The 18,342-nt window shown below is 34.4% G+C and overlaps 3 protein-coding genes across 7 annotated transcripts; 2 read left to right on the top strand and 1 right to left on the bottom strand.

Moving 5' to 3' along the window:
* Positions 1-342: 342 nt before the first annotated feature.
* Positions 343-6,024, top strand: LOC100243868 (uncharacterized). Of its 3 annotated transcripts, none has more exons than XM_059737482.1 (12): positions 343-446; positions 1,267-1,388; positions 1,489-1,545; positions 1,641-1,703; positions 1,796-1,864; positions 2,053-2,145; positions 3,040-3,144; positions 3,216-3,293; positions 3,762-3,890; positions 5,054-5,159; positions 5,396-5,640; positions 5,815-6,024. In XM_059737482.1, the coding sequence occupies exons 2-11, from the start codon at positions 1,275-1,277 to the stop codon at positions 5,584-5,586; spliced, it is 1,005 nt and encodes a 334-aa protein (XP_059593465.1). In that variant the 5' UTR covers positions 343-446; positions 1,267-1,274; the 3' UTR covers positions 5,587-5,640; positions 5,815-6,024. The 3 variants fall into 3 exon arrangements, with proteins under 3 accessions (XP_059593465.1, XP_059593467.1, XP_059593468.1); XM_059737485.1 differs by lacking the exon at positions 343-446 and adding an exon at positions 491-512; XM_059737484.1 differs by having other exon boundaries at positions 5,396-6,024.
* A 2,130-nt stretch (positions 6,025-8,154) lies between these two features.
* Positions 8,155-15,662, bottom strand: LOC100249022 (pentatricopeptide repeat-containing protein At4g20090). Of its 3 annotated transcripts, none has more exons than XM_010650995.3 (3): positions 15,428-15,662; positions 13,525-15,338; positions 8,155-13,271 (listed from the first exon to the last, which is right to left on the bottom strand). In XM_010650995.3, exons 1-2 carry the CDS (start codon positions 15,620-15,622, stop codon positions 13,551-13,553), a joined length of 1,983 nt encoding a protein of 660 aa, XP_010649297.1. In that variant the 5' UTR covers positions 15,623-15,662; the 3' UTR covers positions 8,155-13,271; positions 13,525-13,550. The 3 variants fall into 3 exon arrangements, with proteins under 3 accessions (XP_010649297.1, XP_010649304.1, XP_002275605.1); XM_010651002.3 differs by having other exon boundaries at positions 13,525-15,230; XM_002275569.4 differs by having other exon boundaries at positions 13,525-15,647.
* Positions 8,194-10,175, top strand: LOC100254353 (cationic amino acid transporter 5). Its single transcript, XM_002273792.4, has one exon. It carries the CDS (start codon positions 8,194-8,196, stop codon positions 9,961-9,963), a length of 1,770 nt encoding a protein of 589 aa, XP_002273828.1. The 3' UTR covers positions 9,964-10,175.
* Positions 15,663-18,342: the final 2,680 nt, after the last annotated feature.

Below are 18,342 nucleotides of genomic sequence, written 5' to 3'. Positions count from 1 at the left end.
AAATTACCAGACTTAATTTTTACTTTCTTTTCTGCAAAAAAATTTGCAACAATAAAGATTTTGAATATAAAATAATCTTTTTTATGCACTTGAATTGCCAAATTAAATGATTTTTTTTTTCTTATACCAAAAGGGAAGTATGTAGTAAATTTTAAATAAAAGAAATAGTTTTATTTTACTTGAAATAGAAAATATTTTGACCCATTCATGTAATTTCACATAATATCAAAGAAATTTGAAGCCTTTATTCAATTAAGGCTCAGTCTCGTTAAAATGTTAAAAACTAATTTCTGTATTTATCCAATCAAATCTTACCACGTGTACCCCATTGGCCACCGTAATGACTTTTTTACCCTCTCACCGCTACTCACCCAAAATAGTGATTAGACGATTCAAATGATCATAGAATTCCTAAAACCCTAAACCCTCTCCCATCCTAAAATCATGTGAGTTCTCTTCTCAACTGTAGAGGAAAAAAATTGGATTATGCTGTGTTTGGTTACTGAGAAAATGTAAATGGAAGTTTCAATCTTTCAAATTTTGCATGCCCTTAGTGGTGAGGGTTGGGGCTTCTAGTTGCAGTTCACCTGTTTGATGAAATTCCTCTCCGGAAGCTTTAACTGATAACCACATGATTTGGGCTGGCTAGATACAATTCATTCGATTGATATAAATTCTTATTCACTTTCACCTATCTTGTCTATATACCGCTGTCATTGATGATTTCTTGAATTTGAGAATCAGTTGATCATAATTTTTTAGCACATTTGAGCTCGTGTCATCTGTGTACGATCATCAGCAAGTCCCCCTTGACCTATTTTAATTGTGACTCTGTTTGGTTTCTGGGGAAATCTACAAAATGAAACTGAATTTCAGAACTGAATCTTAAATGTTCCACCCAAGTGATGTTATTGTTATTCAGATATTTAACTTAGTTAAAGTGGTGACCAGAAATGTTGTTTTTATTTCTGTCTGTCTTTTGAGCAACAAATGGAGAGCATGGTTATTGTTAATTAGTATAGATTATCTCTTTACTTTCTTTTGAATAAGCATTATATCTACTTCATGGGTTTGCTGCTATTGCTATCTTAATTATCATTAGTTGCAATTACTAGAATTTGAAATGTAAAAGATGGGTGTGTGCACACTATGTTCACATTTTGCATATGTAAACTAGGCTAATTCGTTTTCATGCAAATGTTGAAGCTACAAGATTTCGAATTTACTTGCTATTTGCTTTTTCTGACATACATGTTCGCATGTCAGTATTAAGCATGAGCATGGAGAAGGAGAAAAAAGCTGAGCTTGCAAGTCTCCTAAAATTTCTACCCCCTGTAGAGTTCTGCTGTGTTTATGGCTCAGCTCTCCATCCAAACAATTATAACAAGGTTATTTAAATATATTTTTCCTTCAATGTTTACATTTATTTTACCTTGACTATATCTTCTTTGATTGTTTGACTTTTACATTCGGTATGTGAATTTTCAGTCAACGATGGTGGATTACATTCTTGGTGTATCAGATCCCATGCAATGGCATTCTCAGGTAAGTTTGGATATGGATGTTTCTTCTCGTCTCCTGTAGAGAAAGGAGCTCTGAAATACTGATAAAACCCTAATATTGTTTAATGTACAACCAAGAATCTGAAAATGAACAGAGATCACTATGCCTCATCGATGGTGTACCTTGGAGGGGCAAAACTGGTGCGGTTCTAGTAAAACTGTTTTTGTCTCTCTTGTATTTGAATATGTTTCTTATGAACTCTAACACTTTATATCTTGGTCGGTTGTATTAGATTACTCAAGTAGCAGATGAAATTGGTGTAGGAGTACACTTCAACCCATTTGTTTCTGTGAATGATGAGGTACTGGCCATTCAATGACATGAAAGATGGTTTGTATGTGTGTGTGTGTGCATGCATGTGAGTGAGTGAGACAGCAAGAGAGCTGGCTGTCCTACTTATTGTGCATTAAGATCTTTTCTCCATATCTTAATTTACTGCATTTCTGACTGTCTCCCTAAAATCCTTCTCCTCTAAGCAATTTTTGGCAGATGTTCAAGTATGGAGTTGTTAGGATGCATGACTTGGTTGAGGACGTACTGAACTGGGAGACATTCTACTTAAGTGGTCGTTTACAAAAACCTGTATGTCTTCCTACTGCTTTTTTTGTACTTTTCTTGTTTCTTTCAGCATCTCTACCTATCAATTTCTTTCTTTCTTGACAACAGAGAAACAATCCTCTACAAAACTTGCTTCTTGTGAGAAGGTGCTGCAAGCTTCATGTGAAATTCTACATTTTAAAATATAGAATAATTTGATACTGTTGCCACCCTCTGATAGGGTTTTGAACTAGCCATTTCTTTGCCTTGTTTATGTTTGTCAACCATTAGAAGCCTTTTTCTCAGTGCATGGGAAATGGATAAAAGCAGTATAAGGGTTAAACTATGTTTCAAGATTGTGTTCCGTGCATAGTGAACTCATAAAATCATAATGTGTAAAACAGTGTTAGATGTGGGTCTTTCCCCAACCATATTTCTCGTACTACTACTACTGGAGAGCTCCTTCTAAGGTCAAGGAAATGTAGGTAACCAAATCTTGCTATCTGGAAATCCTGGTATCTTCCTAAAGGTGGAAAAAGGGTTCTCATCAGAAATTCCCTCTGTATTTTGCCTACATATTTTCTCTCTCTTTTTCTTGTTCCATGGCTACCCCAAAAATTTGAAAAATTCTGTGACAAATCATTTTCCCCATTCAAATTCATTTCATTTTTTTTTTCTGAACTTTTCTTAAATTCCTCCTATAACTTCTTAACAAAATTTTAACTTCAAAATATTCCAGAGTCAGAACTTCTGAGATCCAAATTTATCATATACGCAATAAGGTTATGCTTTTAGGCTCACAGTCATCTGTGGATATTACTTGCCAACTTATTGGTTGATATATCTTGGTCATTGGGAGATCATGGCATTCCTCCTATTCATATACTTCATTTGTCCATGTTTGATGTTCTCTTTTAAAGTTCCATCAATATCTTTCAGGTTCAAGTACTCGTGGATAATTTGGATATTGGAAATTTAAATTCTGTTAATTTGAAGGGTGCAATCTCTGCTGCTCTCCTCCTTTTGCCAGCCAAGTTCACTGAGGTTTGTTTATTGGTCACAGCCTAGTCATTTAGAATTGATAGACCATTTTTATTTATTTCATGCTCATGCAGGAACATCTGTATGCCAAAATATGTAGCCTCTCATATATGGGTGACTTGCGGATGCTGTTTGCAGAGGACAGAAACAAGGTAAGCTTCATGACAGCTTGTGTAGATCTGAGGAGGGAAACATGTAGATTTTAATAGGTTTGACAAGCCTGATATTGCTGACTCTCTGCATCTATTAGATGGGTTTCAATGAGTTATAGTTGGTTTCGTTTCTTAGAAGTTAAGATATATTTTTCAAAGTTGTGAACTACTTTTGATGAACACTATTTGCCACCAGATATAATATTATAATGTTACAACATAGATAAACCTAGCTAACTTGAGATAATTCCCATCATCAAAGATAATTTCTTAAGGTCTAGATTCCTCCTCGGCTGGGTTGCATGCTTTCAGAACATAACTGCTAATGGCATACCTCTATAGTCTTAAAGCTTTCACCTGTGGCTTATGTTAGATATTGCATTTCCTTAGCCTAAGCAGGCTGAATTGCAACATTGTTTCTTTTGTTCTCTTGAAGTAATTGTTTTTAATTTACGCAAGCTGTTTCAGGTGAAGAAGATTGTACAAGTGCAGTTTGATTTATTCCAAACAATGTACAAACCATTGCTAGAAGAGTATGGAGCCAAAGGGTTATTACGATTCTCCTCATCTGATGGTCATCAAGCAATTATATCTCAGGTCTGTCTGGAACCCTAAGTTATTCCCAAATTGAACTTTCTTCTTTGCTTTCTTTAACAATTTTTTAAGAGAGCTTGACATTCCTTGTTTATTGTTCCAATAATCAATCTCTCTTGTCTGCCCTCTGACTTCTTCATGGAGTATCTTATGTTAGTACAGTGGAGATCCTTGAAACATTAGTTCCTTTTATCTGATGATCATTAATAGAGAAGCAGTGAAGAGTATGTTACGTAATGGACTTGTTTCTTTTATTATGTAAAAGATAATGTATAAATGGCTCCTATCAAAACTTGGGGTGGACCTCAAGTACTCAGGAAGCACTGAAGGATAATGTTTCATTTGTGATAGGTTGGTAGCAGGTGGTTGAACATAAGCTAGGATGACTAATGAAATAATTTATCCAACTTTCACATAATATACAATAATCAAATGTTATACATCTCATGGATCATAATTTCATTCATCCCATTTTTTTCTTCTCTTTTTTTTTTTAAAATATATATTTTCTCATATTACCTCCTTTGATTTTGGTTTTAAAAAAATTAAAAAAAAAAAACAAATTTTGAATAGGTCATGATTAGCCAGCAAGGCAAACCAATATATTTGGATTTTAGGAGTCACCATTTTATAGGTGAACCCCACATTCACTTCAAGAATTTTCTTTCGTAGGGAAAGGGAACTGATGAAGATAAGAACTGGAATCTTCACATTTCTTAACAATTCCGTGTGGGATTTTGCTAGGACAACAGATTTGACTCCCCAAATTACCCTGCAATAATCTGCTTCCAAAGGCACTCCTATCTTTGGTAACTCTCCATAACTACTTCCCCAAAAAGGCCTTATTTAGTAAAAGAAATTTTCCTAACCCCAATTCACCATTCTCCTTACTCAAACAAGCAGTATCCCAATTAACCAAGTGATACTTCCTCTCCAAAGGACCTCCTTTCATTAAGTAGTCATGCTGAATTTTTTTCCAGCCTTGAGCACACTGCTCTAGGGATCACAATGAGATACAAGAAATAGATGATGAACTTATTATTGGCTAGCTTTTAGTTTTATGTTGCGGAAAGCTTGGTCTTTTCACTATCTAGTATGATATGATTTTTCTTAAACTTGGCTCCAAAATCCAAATGTTCTGATATGTTTTGACCTCTCAACCCCAGGATTGTGGTTTATCTGTAGCTCGTTCCCTTGTTTCTTCTCTTCCTTCAAAGGTTCGAAGCCAAATGGGGATGAAGCTAGGGGAGAAAACGAAACTCAGTGAATCAGGTAGAAACTTCAACCTGCACATAGTGGATTCATAAGCATGGTTTATAAATTACAGTCTCTATTCCTTTACCTGATCTAAAGCATCATTTACTCTGAAGCATCTTTTGAAAAAGATAATATTTGAAATTCTTGTACAAACTTCCAATTTTGCTTATACCAAGGTAAATGTTTAGATGTCACCAATATGATGCTTCCATATTTTTTTTAATGACATTTATGTTATGCTGTAATTTCAGGACGAGTACTACGTGAAGTGGTGGTTGGTTCAAGAGAAGAGGCTGCAGAATGTATGCGGGGAGTTTTGAGGCGCAAGGTTATGGTTTCGAGTGCAAGGCAGGCTGTATCTGGTCTAGTGGCTGTTGGTGGCGTTAATGCCATTAGATATCTTGCAAATAAAATGGAGAAGGCCTGGAAATCCTGGACATGATACAATTGCAGCTGTTCTTTTGAAAAAAAAAAAAAAAGTAGAATTCTAACACAGGTAAGTTAAGCACAAGCATCATAAATAAGAAAGCACACTGATAATCAACATTAGTTGTTCTATCGCATTGCCAAATGGACTTGTCTGGATTTGCTGATGAACCATTTTTTTCCCACAGAACTGAGTTGTTGTTGTTTTTTTTAATATTTTATTTTTTAATTTTTGGTTTTGTAGGAAGTGGGAAATGTAAAAGGAATGCTGAATGAGGGTTGAAAGAATAGTTTTCAACTGGAGGTACTCATGATGTATGAACATTCATATCTGTTGCTAATTCCTGCTGCATTTGTTGGTTCTTTTTCTTCAAAAGTATTTTTCTAAGACTTCCCAAGAGACAAGGTGTTAAAACACTAGTACAAATAAATTTGATATGCATTGTTGATTTAACGCCTTATAGTTTTTTTTTTTTTTTTAATTTAAATTGATGACTTTGTGGAGCCCCGAGTTAATCGCTAATCCAACATTTCAAGTCAATGCTAATCCAACATTTCAAATCAATACATCTGGAGTCAATGCTAACCTAACATTTTAAGTCAACACATTTAAATCATGTTTCCTTTGTGATGGTCGATAATGTGTGATAACAAGGGGTTGAATATAAGTTAGGATAAATGGGATAAATAATGAAATAATTTATCCAACTTTCACATAACACAATTACCCAAATATTACGGATGTCTTGGATCATAAATTGATTCATCCCATTTCTTTTTCTCCCATTTTTTTTTTTTAAAAAAAAAAATTGAATTGGTCATGATCAGCCAACAAGGCAAGTCCGTGTATCTTTGGATTTTAGGAGTCACCATTTTCTAGGTGAGTGAGCCCGAAGTGGTAGGGAAAGGGAACAGATGAAGATAAGAAATGGAATCTTCAACTCCGTGTGGGGATTTTTCTAGGAGCCAAGGGCTACACATTTTGGATTGTAGTGAGTTTTTTCCAACGCATGGGCACTCATGAATCTTTTCTGACGTGATCGCCAGAAAGTTTGAAAATCTTTATCCACTGGCCCACTCCCATTCACAACCAAGTCAACTTACATGTAAGGGTTTCTGCCAAATTGATTGAAATATTAATAACGATAAATAAATAAAGATTTGATATGAGATGGAAAATATTATAATTACTATAATGGGATGGAGCCATTGGGGCATGGGTTGTCTCTGTAATGCCACAAGGAAAGCCCAAAACTCATGCCAATTTGATATTAATAATAATAAAAAAATATAGAGAAAATTATGTTTTGGGGGTAGATGGACCCCCAAATTAACAAAAGGTCCATGTAACTCTTCAAATTGAGTCAAAGACCCAATGAAAGTATGGAAATTGAAGTGAAGGATATTATCCTTCAGTATTTCCAAAAATACCCTTGTTGATTTTGAGAAAAAAATTAATATTTTTGAAAAATACTTTTATTTAATTTAATATTTTTGATTTAATTTAATATTTTTAAAAAATACTTTTATGTAATTTAATATTTTTTAAAATACTTTTATTTAATTTAATATTTTTTAAAAATAAATTTATTTAATTTAATATTTTAAAAAAATATTTAATTTAATTTAATATTTTTGAAAAAAAATTATTTAATTTAATATTTTTGAAAACTACTTTTATTTAATTTAGTATTTTTGAAAAAAAAAATTATTGAAAAAAAATTATTTAACTTAATTTTATAAAATATTTTATATGTGTTCTTAAAGGGTATATTTGTCCGTTACTATTTCATATCCTTCAACTCAATTTGAAAAGTTATTTGGACCTTTTGTTAATTTAGGGGTTATCTATCCCCAAAAGATAATTCTCCCAAAAATATACTTGTCACAAATGTAAAAGGACTTTCCAAAAAAGAGATCTTAATTATTAAAATCGAGAAATATTTACATCAAATTAGGTTAGACTATACCTGAGTAATTTTAGAATGATTAGTAATCTTCTAAAAAGAAGAAAAAATCACTCGATTCTCTTGAATTGTAAATTTAACTTCTCAAGCTAGAAGCCAACAACCACTTTGTCCAAAATCTTGTTCTAAAAAATTATCAGACAAAAGACAAAACTGCATCCAAGCATTGCCACGGGACTCTTACCTCAGAGGATGATTTACCATATCTTATCACAATATCGCCTTCATTCTGGTGTGGAGGGGAAGGCAGGCTTGGAGAGAAACCATGGAATCTCCTCATTTTTGGTAGAAAAAGACAAATATAATGAGAAAACCAAGGGGGTATCTTCACTTTCAACTGAAAAAAAGAAATGAGATCCAGGATTTTACGATAAGATATTGCATCTCATCTGTCATCTGACTAGTCTTTGTGCCATCATCCAAGCCATGTGCCCCCACCAACCATAGAAAATAAGGCGTTTATCTTGTCTCAATCTCTAGTATCTAGCCAACTAGAAATTCACAACAATTCAAAAAGTCTCATCTTCATTGCTCAATTATTCAGAGGTAATATCTCTTACAGAAGAAACATCACATTCCTGAGTCATAAAAAGGCTTCTAGCCGCAGTGGGTCTTGCATTCATCACTTGTCTTCATTACCCATTAGAGAAGCAGTGATGGGTTCAATGGGAGAAGTGGGTGATGAGATCCAACCAAGAGGCTATTGGAGATGGAGCAAACAAGATTTCTTACCAGAGGAGTCATTCAAAAACTGGGCCAGCTACCGCTCAGCGCTTTCCCAAACATGTTTTCGGTTCAAGGACCGCCTCACAAGCAGATCTGAAGATGCCATTGAGATTGGGGAGATGCGTAAACAAAGTGAGAATGACATGAAACGTTGCCTAACGTGGTGGGATCTTACCTGGTTCGGGTTTGGCTCAGTCATTGGAGCTGGTATCTTTGTGCTTACTGGCCAAGAAGCTCATGACCATGCTGGACCAGCCATAGTCCTGTCCTATGTGGCTTCAGGTGTTTCAGCACTGCTCTCTGTTTTCTGCTACACGGAATTTGCAGTAGAAATCCCAGTAGCTGGTGGCTCATTCGCGTACCTGAGAATAGAATTGGGAGACTTTGCAGCATTCATAACAGCTGGTAATATACTTCTTGAAAGTATTGTTGGAAGTGCAGGAGTTGCCAGGGCTTGGACTTCTTACTTCACAACCCTTCTGAACCGTCCCACCAACTCATTGAGAATCCACACAAATCTCACAAAGGGATACAACCTGCTGGACCCAATTGCTGTTGCAGTTCTGGCTATTGCTGCAACGCTTGCTATGATCAGCACCAGGAAGACTTCAGTCTTCAATTGGATCGCATCTGCTATAAATACTGTAGTGATTTTGTTTGTTATCATTGCAGGGTTTGCTAATGCTGACCCTTCAAATTTGACACCCTTTTTGCCTTACGGGGCTAAAGGGATCTTCCAAGCAGCTGCAATTGTATACTTTGCTTATGGAGGATTTGACAATATCGCCACCATGGCTGAAGAAACAAAAAACCCATCAAGAGATATACCATTAGGATTGCTCGGATCAATGTCAATCATCACTGTCATATATTGCTTAATGGCGCTTGCGCTCAGTATGATGCAGGACTACAGGGACATTGACAGACAAGCAGCTTACTCTCTTGCATTTCAAAGTGTGGGTATGAAGTGGGCCAAGTACCTGGTAGCTCTGGGTGCCCTGAAGGGGATGACCACTGTTCTTCTGGTTGGGGCACTTGGACAGGCACGATATGTTACTCATATCGCACGAGCCCACATGATCCCTCCATGGTTTGCTCTGGTGCACCCAAAAACAGGAACCCCTATAAATGCTACACTCTTGATTGTCATTTCAAGTGCCCTCATCGCTTTCTTTTCAAGCTTGGATGTCTTGGCAAGCTTGTTATCTGTGAGCACACTCTTCGTCTTCATGATGATGGCAGTAGCACTTCTTGTGAGGAGATACTATGTGACAGGGGTTACTCCACGTATCAACCTCTTGAAGCTAGTAATTTTCTTGCTGATAATTGTTGCTTCCTCCATGGGGACTTCAGCTTACTGGGGATTGAATCCCAATGGTTGGGTTGGTTATGCAATCACCATTCCTCTCTGGGTCCTGGGGACTGCAGGGATCTCAGTGTTTCTGCCCCAGCAGAGGACGCCAAAGGTTTGGGGGGTTCCACTTGTTCCATGGCTTCCATCCTTGTCGATTGCAACAAATCTCTTTCTCATGGGATCTCTGGAGTCTAAGGCTTTCATAAGATTCGGTGTCTGCACCGTTTTAATGCTGGTTTACTATGTTTTCTTTGGTCTCCATGCAACTTATGATGTGGCCCATCAACAACAAAAGCCAGAATCCTTGAAGTTTAATGATGGAGACATGGGAAAAACAGGGCCTTGAATCTTTGAATTCCCTCATCTTCCACTGTTAAAGAATCCTTCTTCAGAATTCTTTCTGCATCTGTTTCAAACTAGTACACGACAAGCTCCTCAAATTAGTGATCTGGAGTAATGAAGTTATTCCAACTGTAACAGTAGTAACTGGAAAAACTCATCTATTTGTTACAATGTAATGGAAAGAGGGATCAATCCTATGAATATTGGAAGTGAGAATCTGTGCATCTTAGAAGGATATTACAACTGGCAGATAATAATGACATGAGAATGATAATAGACTGAAATTTAACATTTCAGCCTCTTTTTGAGGGTGTGTGAGATCATGGAAATTTTCTGCATTTTATTGTAAAGGAAGATTCTTTTATCCTCATGCTTTGGGTCTTATCTGATTGGAGAAGTTCTTGGCATTTTAGTTAATAGATCAACAAAATTAAGGATTAATAAGGAATATGGTGGTTTTCTATAACCAGAAGCCTACATCAACTAATGAATTTGGTGACAAGTTTAGCCAAAAAGGGAGCTCAGTCTAATGACGTTTTTTGTTGGGAATTATGTGTTCCCTTATCAAGCTTTTGGGGATTAAGATTGTTTATAATTTTGCTCTTTCTGTTTTCCTTCTTCTGAGGGCAGGACTCCAAATCTGCCCTTTTCTTATATGCTTTTGTTATTCACATCTTCCCTCTAATCAATACATTTGCAGCTTTCCTATAAAAAAGAGTAGTTAAGTTTTTCAAATTAATATCTTGACAATATTTGTTTCTAATACAATACAAGAAAACATATTTATTCCCATAGGAACTTGTTTTTTGGGAACCCCAGCCTGGAAGGAGCTGGTTCTAAGATTTAAATTCCTTCTAATCTGGATTCACATAATGATAATATTGAGGCCTCATTATTGATAGTTGATTCCACTCTTGGGAATTCTTAGCTATATAGGGGTTTTGGACAGTGAAATAGAACAATTGATCAGGAAACTGGTTCACTTTGGCATGAAAGACATAAAAACACGAGTGAAGTCATTTTCTCAGTCAAAAAAAAAAAAAAATCTTCATTGAAGATTTCATAGGTTGGCTTCCAAAAGATTACCATTGTGATTGGGATGTGGTGCAAAATAGAGCTCTCAAGAATGGAAAAGATTCATGTTCTCAATGACAACCACTCCTACCAGGCTGTACATCAATATATAAATTTTTTTCATTGGCAAACAAAAAACTATGATATAAAGCCCATAACAAAAAGGGGGTGTGCCTTATTTACATATGAGATATACAAGAGGTACCCAAAAAAAAAAGCACCCAATTCCCCACCAATGAAACCAGCAAAACTAAACTACCTATCTACAATTTAGACTTGTGCATCAGTAGTTGTGTAGCCCCTCAATAAAATATGTGCTTTATAGACATGTGCGGTAGAAATTTCACTGACATAATCAATCTACTCAACTCAAATCAGTAAAGCCTGAAACCCAACAAACTTGGTTTGGCTTCTTTCAAATAATCAACCATTCTTCCCAAATCTCATAGCCCTTTGGACTCCCTCCAGTATTTCAGATAGGAAGATAGCAAACTTACCTTTTCTCATGAGATAGCATGCTGACCTCAAAAGAATTGAGAAACAAGGACAACAATGATGACACTCTTAGTTGATGAGAAACACAATTCCAGAACATTAAGAGGCATTGTCGCACTTTTTTTCCTTGTGAGTATCATTTCATATTATGTATTAATATTTTCCTTCCTTTACATAATTAAAAATAAATATTAAAAAAATTGTGTATACTATGTGACCACATATGCATTGCAAGAATAAGTATAAAGCAATACATAACCAATTAATGAAAACCCTTGAGGCCTAGCTCAAGTGGTAAAGGGATGGGGAGGGTTTGTGGAAGGTTCCAAGTTCAAGTCCCAATGGGGACAAAATTTTGCCTATCAAAAAAAAAAAAATTACATAACCAATTCATAGAAGATAGTAAGCATACAAGAGGTAAATATTGGTCAAGATAAAAAATGTAAACACATTGAATGCTAGTGTCTCATTGAAATCAATTTAACAAAATATGACATTTTAATAAACATATTCAACATAAAATCCACAAAATAAATTTTTTGAATTTTTAACGACAATTCTTATTTCGAGATAATCTGCTGCTAATAAATGTTATTATATCAGAAGTTTCAAGTGCCTATAAGTTCCTAAGCAAATACACCAAAAAGGAAAGTGTGATCATATACAAGTATAAATATATAATTGTTAGACTGTTGATATCTGTGTGTCTATGTGTGTTTATATGTCATTTTCAAAGTTATAACTATCTAAATTCATATCATTTTGTTCCCTGAAGGAAAAGCAACATTCAAAATATAAAAAGTATAAGAAAAACATATTAAGCCAAAGCACACATTCATTGTCTCTGACTCTCCTCAAGGTTAACATTCAAATTACTCAAATAACATCTCTCTAATATTCAAAAGAATAACAATTACAAATAAACTTCAATTTTCTATGTGTCTTTACCAACACAAGTGTAGCATTTTCATGTAAGATCAGATGCAAACTTAGACTCCCCTCCCTCTTACCATCTTGGATAACCAAGTAGAATTATTCCCTCTCTTCAACTCCTTCTCACAAACTCTAAAGAATTAATATAATAAGCATTTCTAAGAAAATAATTTTCAAACTTGATTTTTAGTGAAAACTACTGAAAATAGTCAAACGTGTTTATGTTTAATATTGTGTATCAATTTTTTACAGTTGTGTATCTTATATGTACTGTAAGACACAGAGATACTTATTAATGATATGCATCATTGCCTAAGAAATATTTTATGTTACACATTCCATAATCATATCATATACATTATATCAATATAAGTTTTTAGGGGACATTTAAAAATTAAATGTAAATGAAATCATTAACATTTCATTTTATATAGCAATTGGAATGTGTCTCGTGTACAGGGTGATTATTCAGGAAAAAACATGAAATTGTTTCATTTACGGGTGCCATGTAAACAACCTCTTACAAAATGATGCATCATTCATTTCTCTAGAATGCCTAAAATTGACTTATTCACAGATAAAATATATAGGGCGGTGAAAATGCTTCTTACCTGTATTGAAATGTTATAATTCTGTCATCCCTTCAATATGATGGTAGTGACAACACAAATTGCATACCCTAATTCCCATTGTTGTGCTTACTGACAAGTGCTTCATCATCTCATCTGATTATTTTCTTCATTTTTTTCCTAAGAATGGACACCATCTCACCAAACCATAGTGTGTATGTGCAGTAAAACATCTGTCTTTCTGTTTTTAAAAAAAAAAGAGAGAAAGGAAGTCAAAAAATTAAATCCTTCTTTCTATTTGCTTAATCAAGTTTATAGTTGCATGCTTTACATGTATCTTCACATTCATATTTCTTTAAATTTAAATCAGCAGCAGTTTAGATATATTTTATTATTTTAATTTTTTATTTGCTTTGTAGCAGAAATTTAGTCGCTAGTCTTGTCTGTTAATAGTTTTAATGGTATAAGAATAAAGTCATCAGAGAGAATATTACCACAACTGAAAGTCTGGCTCATGAAATTAGAAAAATAGGCTGCTCCAACACTTATCAATGATTGCTTGAACCTTCTTAGGTTTGCAAAGTTCCGGAATAATCCTTTCCCAAGTGGAGGCGTTTGGAGGAAGAAACTTTTGCAGCATCACTTCTATAATTTTGGCAGCACCTACAATTCTCTGCCGCTTATGTAGCCGGACCACAAGCTCATCTAGGAATTCTCTCCCATCTTGAGGTGGGTTCAGCTTCTCTCTCAAAGCGTTCAAGAAAATATTACACGTAATTAAGTCAGGATTGCAACCTCGATCCAACATACTGTTTAGAAGATCAATGGCATGAGAGATGCTATTCTGCTTACACAAAGCTCTGAGAAGTATGTTATAAGTGACTACATCTGGCTGAGAATCAGACTCCTGACAGAGCATCTCATTGAAAAGCTTTAAACCCACTTCTACTGAACCAGCATTACATAGGCCATGAATCATTGAACTGTAAGCCACAACATCAGGTCTAAGTCCACGGCCCAACATGTGTGTCCACATCATCATAGCCTCCCTCAGCTTCCCATCCTCACATAGGCCATGGATGAGTACACTATAACAAATCTCATTAGGCACACAATTATTCTTGGCCATCTCTTTCCACACACGAATTGCTTTTTGGCTATTACCTGTCTTAAAGAAACCCTTTATCAAGGAACTATAGGTGAAAGCATTGGGTGTACAACCCTTATTCACCATCTCACAAAGAATTTCCTTGGCTTCATCTAATTTTCCTTCTCTACACAAACCATCTATTAGAGCACTATAAACAACAATATTGGGTTGGCATCCTTTTTCCACCATCTTCTTCCACAATCCCATAGCCTCTTCGGACTTTTCCTCCTTAAACAACCCACTAATAAGGGTTGAATATGCATATTCATTCGCATGATGCCCTCTTTCCTCCAAAGAACTCAATAAATGGACTCCATCAACAGATCTTCCTTGCTTAACGAGTCCATTGATGAGTGTTCCATAGGTAACATCATTAGGCACACATTTACTTGCGACCATTCGATCCAAAAGACTAACCGCCTTGTCCAACTTCCCCTTGAGACACAAGCCATTGATAATCGTATTGTAAGTCACTTCATTTGGAACACACCCTTTGAGGAACATATTATCCACAAGCTTTGTCACACGGACCATGTCCCCCTTCTTGCACAACCCATTAATCAACACATTAAATGTCACTGAGCTTGGGAAGCAACCTTCGATTTGCATCTCATCCAGCAGCAAAACCGCCTCATCAATCCTATCCTCCTTACACAACCCATCCATCAAAGTACAGTAAGTGAACACATCGGGTTCACATTTCTGAATGGCCATTTCTCTGAACACTTCAATGGCTCTATCAACCAATCCTAATTTACACATAGCTTTAATAACCAAATTAAAACTAAGCACATTGGGGGAAATATTCGTCTTCCCACCAACCCCACATTCATAAAACTCCAAAGCTCGGTGAAAAAGACCCTCTTGTATTATAACATTAAGAACCGAATTAAATGATCGAACAGTTCGCCTACATTGAAACTCATCCACCATTCTACCAAACAACTCGATGGCTTTCTCAGGTAAGTGGGCTTTCCCATAAGCCCTAAACACTAAAATGAAGTTCTTTTCAATAAACACCCTGCGCTCGCGCTTCATTCGATCGAAAACCTGAAACAAAGTCCCAAAGTCGCCGGAATTGGCATAGTTTTCAATGAGAGAATAGAAAGTGGAATCGCCTGATTTGTAAGAACCCATTTGGGAAGCCGATTTGAAGATCTGATCAGGAATTGGAGCGTCGCTTTCATATGGGCTTAGAGTCGTTTTGCTGCGGAAAGAAAAAAACCAACAGAAGTATGGGAACTTACATAGGTTTCGGATTGAAGAAAGCTTCTTGAGACTGAGACTACTCTTCGTGGTGGGCATTCGGAGATGCTCAATTTCAGCAGAAGAAGAAGAAGAAAAGGGATAGCTGAGGAGAACAGAGCAGCTCCGGAGGACAAACGCGTCAGTCCAAAATCAGAAGGAAAAACACCGAAGCAGCTTCTCGGCCGATCAGACATAATTTTAAGAGAAAGAAAATTGAAATAGTTACGAAAAATAAATAAATAAATAAATAAATAAATAAATAAATAATGGCGAAATTAATATTTATTTTCTCAAATAATATTCATAGTTAGCAATAAAGTATTTATATTTTTCCTTTTTCTTAGGGTAAATAATTTAAAAAAATGTAATTCAGTTATTAAACCATTTTTTTTATATCAATTTAAATTTTAAATTATATCTAAATATTAAATAAATTGAAGTGTTAAACATTTATGTGATTTCTATCCATTATTTATTTATTTAATTTATTTATATGTTTGTGCTAAGATTTTGTCCATCAATTTCAACATAAAATCTTAAAAGGAAGATTTAGAGTTAAAAGACATTTGTTATATAAGGCTCTTAGTGCAAATTTAGTGGGTAGGAATAATTGTTGTAATATAATTACATAATTTATTTTTATCGAGAAAATGAGTTCAATATTATACCTATGGATTAGATTATTGAAAAGTGTAGTCAATTAGGTTAGGTTGTAATATGCATTTAGGCCTGATTATGTCTTATTATTTTATATTTTGATTCATTAATTTATTTCTTTATCCCATGTTTTTTCTTATCATTTATATTTTTGTCCGAAAGTCTAGATTTTGTTCGTGTTTGCTCAATCATAGAGGTTGAAAGTGAAAAAAAAATTAATTTTTAAAAATTGTTACATGTCTATTAAAATTGTAAGATCACTATTATTCACGTTTAAGTTTTTTTTTTTAAATTTTGTTTCTAAAATTAATTGAAAACTGTGTCTAAAAATTATTTTCAAAAACTATATTCCAAAACATTGTCAAACACCTGAGTAAAAAAGACACCTCCTATATATATTTATATATATATGGTAATGGGCCTGGATGCTTCTGGAAAGTACCAGATCCCATAACCTAGGCCCATTTTTGACAAATGGGCTGCGGCTTGCAACTGACCTCTTATGTCAAAGTCAAAACAGATCAAACCGGGGCCTTTATCAAGAGGGTTTGAAGGAGTGATTTGATTCTCTATCAATGAACCCCGGCCAAAACAAGGGGACACGTCAGAGGACGAAGAATCCCAAAAGATATCCGGCCGGGGGCCTTTTTTCACGAATACTGTAATTTAAAAAAAAAAAATATTTCATGAAATATAACTCTAAAACTATCACACTTAAGATAAAAAATGAAAAAATAATTCCAAAATTGTGGCATTTAAGGTAAAAGTGAACTTTGCCTTTTTAAATATTAATTTTTAATATTATATATTAATTAATGTCTAAATTTAATATAATTAATATGTCATCATGTCAATTTAAGATAAATATACTAATTTAGTAAAAAGATTCTAGATCTTGATTTATGCAAGAAGGAGATTTGACTTATTTGGGTAGCTTGAGGGCCCATTCTCTGTTGTGTAGGAATAGGTTTCCTCAAAATTAGGTAGAGCCTACATTTATAGTGTGTTTGATAACGATTTTAAAAAACGTTTTTAACATTTAAATAATATATAATTTTTAAGTGTTAAAAATATTAGAAATACTTCATAAAATCACTGTTAAATAAACTCTTATTCTAATTCCATAATTACATTAAAAATGAAGTAAAAAATCAGAATGCAAAGGAAGTAGAATAACTTGCTTTCATTTCATTTATTTTGAATAAAGTAAACATGATATTATCATGTAGAGGAAATAAATATCATTCTATTATTTGAGGTACGAATACTTAGAGAAGTTGGTTTGACCTACTCGACACCTTGAGCGAATAGTATAACACTGCTCACTTGGATACAATCTAGGAAAATCCAAATGGACCTATCTTTATTGAATGCTCCTGTCTCATTCATTGCACATAAGCTTCCCTCATGACCCTTGGATAAGAAATTCAACTCATATATTATTGACTATTAAGACAAAGCTTTTTCAAGTTTGAACAATTACCATATGATATTGTTAAAGCCACCAAATAGTAGACCAAGCCCCAAAGGTCATGCAACAAGAATTCTTTTCTTCAATGACATGTTTACTAATTGAAAGTAGAATGGAAGGAGAAGATCTACTAACCATCAAGCCAATATATATAATGGTGTGTGTTTGAAGGCAATTACATCAACTTTACTTTTATAAAGAACCTTATTTTGTATTGTCATAAATTAAGGTATAAGATAGGAGTTAGCAACTTTATACCTTTCCTTGTTCTTTGGAATTGTGGTAGGCATGGAATCATGAACTTGTTTTATGTAGAAGAAGTAAATGTCATTCCATTTTGTTCCATTCTTCAACAACAGGTTTACTAATTGAAAATGGAACAAGAGAGCTTAGTAAGTATTAAGCCAACATATTTAATAACATAAGCTTATTAGGCAATTTAATGAATTGTTCAAAAAGAATTTTAATTTGTATGGTCGAAAATTAAGCAAGGTATAAAGTGGGGGTTAGTATCTTGATAACAAACATGGAATAAACTTATTTTATGTAGTAAAGTTGTTTGGTGAGATGAAGCCAATATTATTTCATTCCATTCTTTAGTAGCATGTTTATTAATTGAAATTATGATGGAAGGAGAGGGACTAGTAAGAGGGTGTTTGGTAAATCAACTTAGACTTAATATTATTGAATAACTTAATTTAAGTTATGAAGTAGATTAAACATATTTGATAAAATAATTTAATATCATAACTTAAAGTAAAAAATAACTTTAAGTATTAAGTTAAA

This window comes from Vitis vinifera, chromosome 1, assembly GCF_030704535.1.
Source record: "Vitis vinifera cultivar Pinot Noir 40024 chromosome 1, ASM3070453v1".
Lineage (NCBI taxonomy): Eukaryota > Viridiplantae > Streptophyta > Magnoliopsida > Vitales > Vitaceae > Vitis > Vitis vinifera.
The sequence above is the reverse complement of the archived record's forward strand: the minus strand, read 5'-3'. Positions and strand labels throughout refer to the sequence as shown.

Excerpts from the sequence above, each read along its gene's own strand:
- LOC100254353 (XM_002273792.4), top strand. The coding sequence starts at position 8,194 with ATGGGTTCAATGGGAGAAGTGGGTGATGAGATCCAACCAAGAGGCTAT.
- LOC100249022 (XM_010650995.3), bottom strand. The coding sequence starts at position 15,622 with ATGTCTGATCGGCCGAGAAGCTGCTTCGGTGTTTTTCCTTCTGATTTT. Across the intron at positions 15,339-15,427 it reads TTCTTCAATCCGAAACCTAT|ATCTTCAAATCGGCTTCCCA; the intron begins GTAAGTTCCCAT and ends ATTCCTGATCAG.
- LOC100243868 (XM_059737482.1), top strand. The coding sequence starts at position 1,275 with ATGAGCATGGAGAAGGAGAAAAAAGCTGAGCTTGCAAGTCTCCTAAAA. Across the intron at positions 1,865-2,052 it reads TTGTTTCTGTGAATGATGAG|ATGTTCAAGTATGGAGTTGT; the intron begins GTACTGGCCATT and ends AATTTTTGGCAG. Across the intron at positions 3,145-3,215 it reads TGCCAGCCAAGTTCACTGAG|GAACATCTGTATGCCAAAAT; the intron begins GTTTGTTTATTG and ends ATGCTCATGCAG.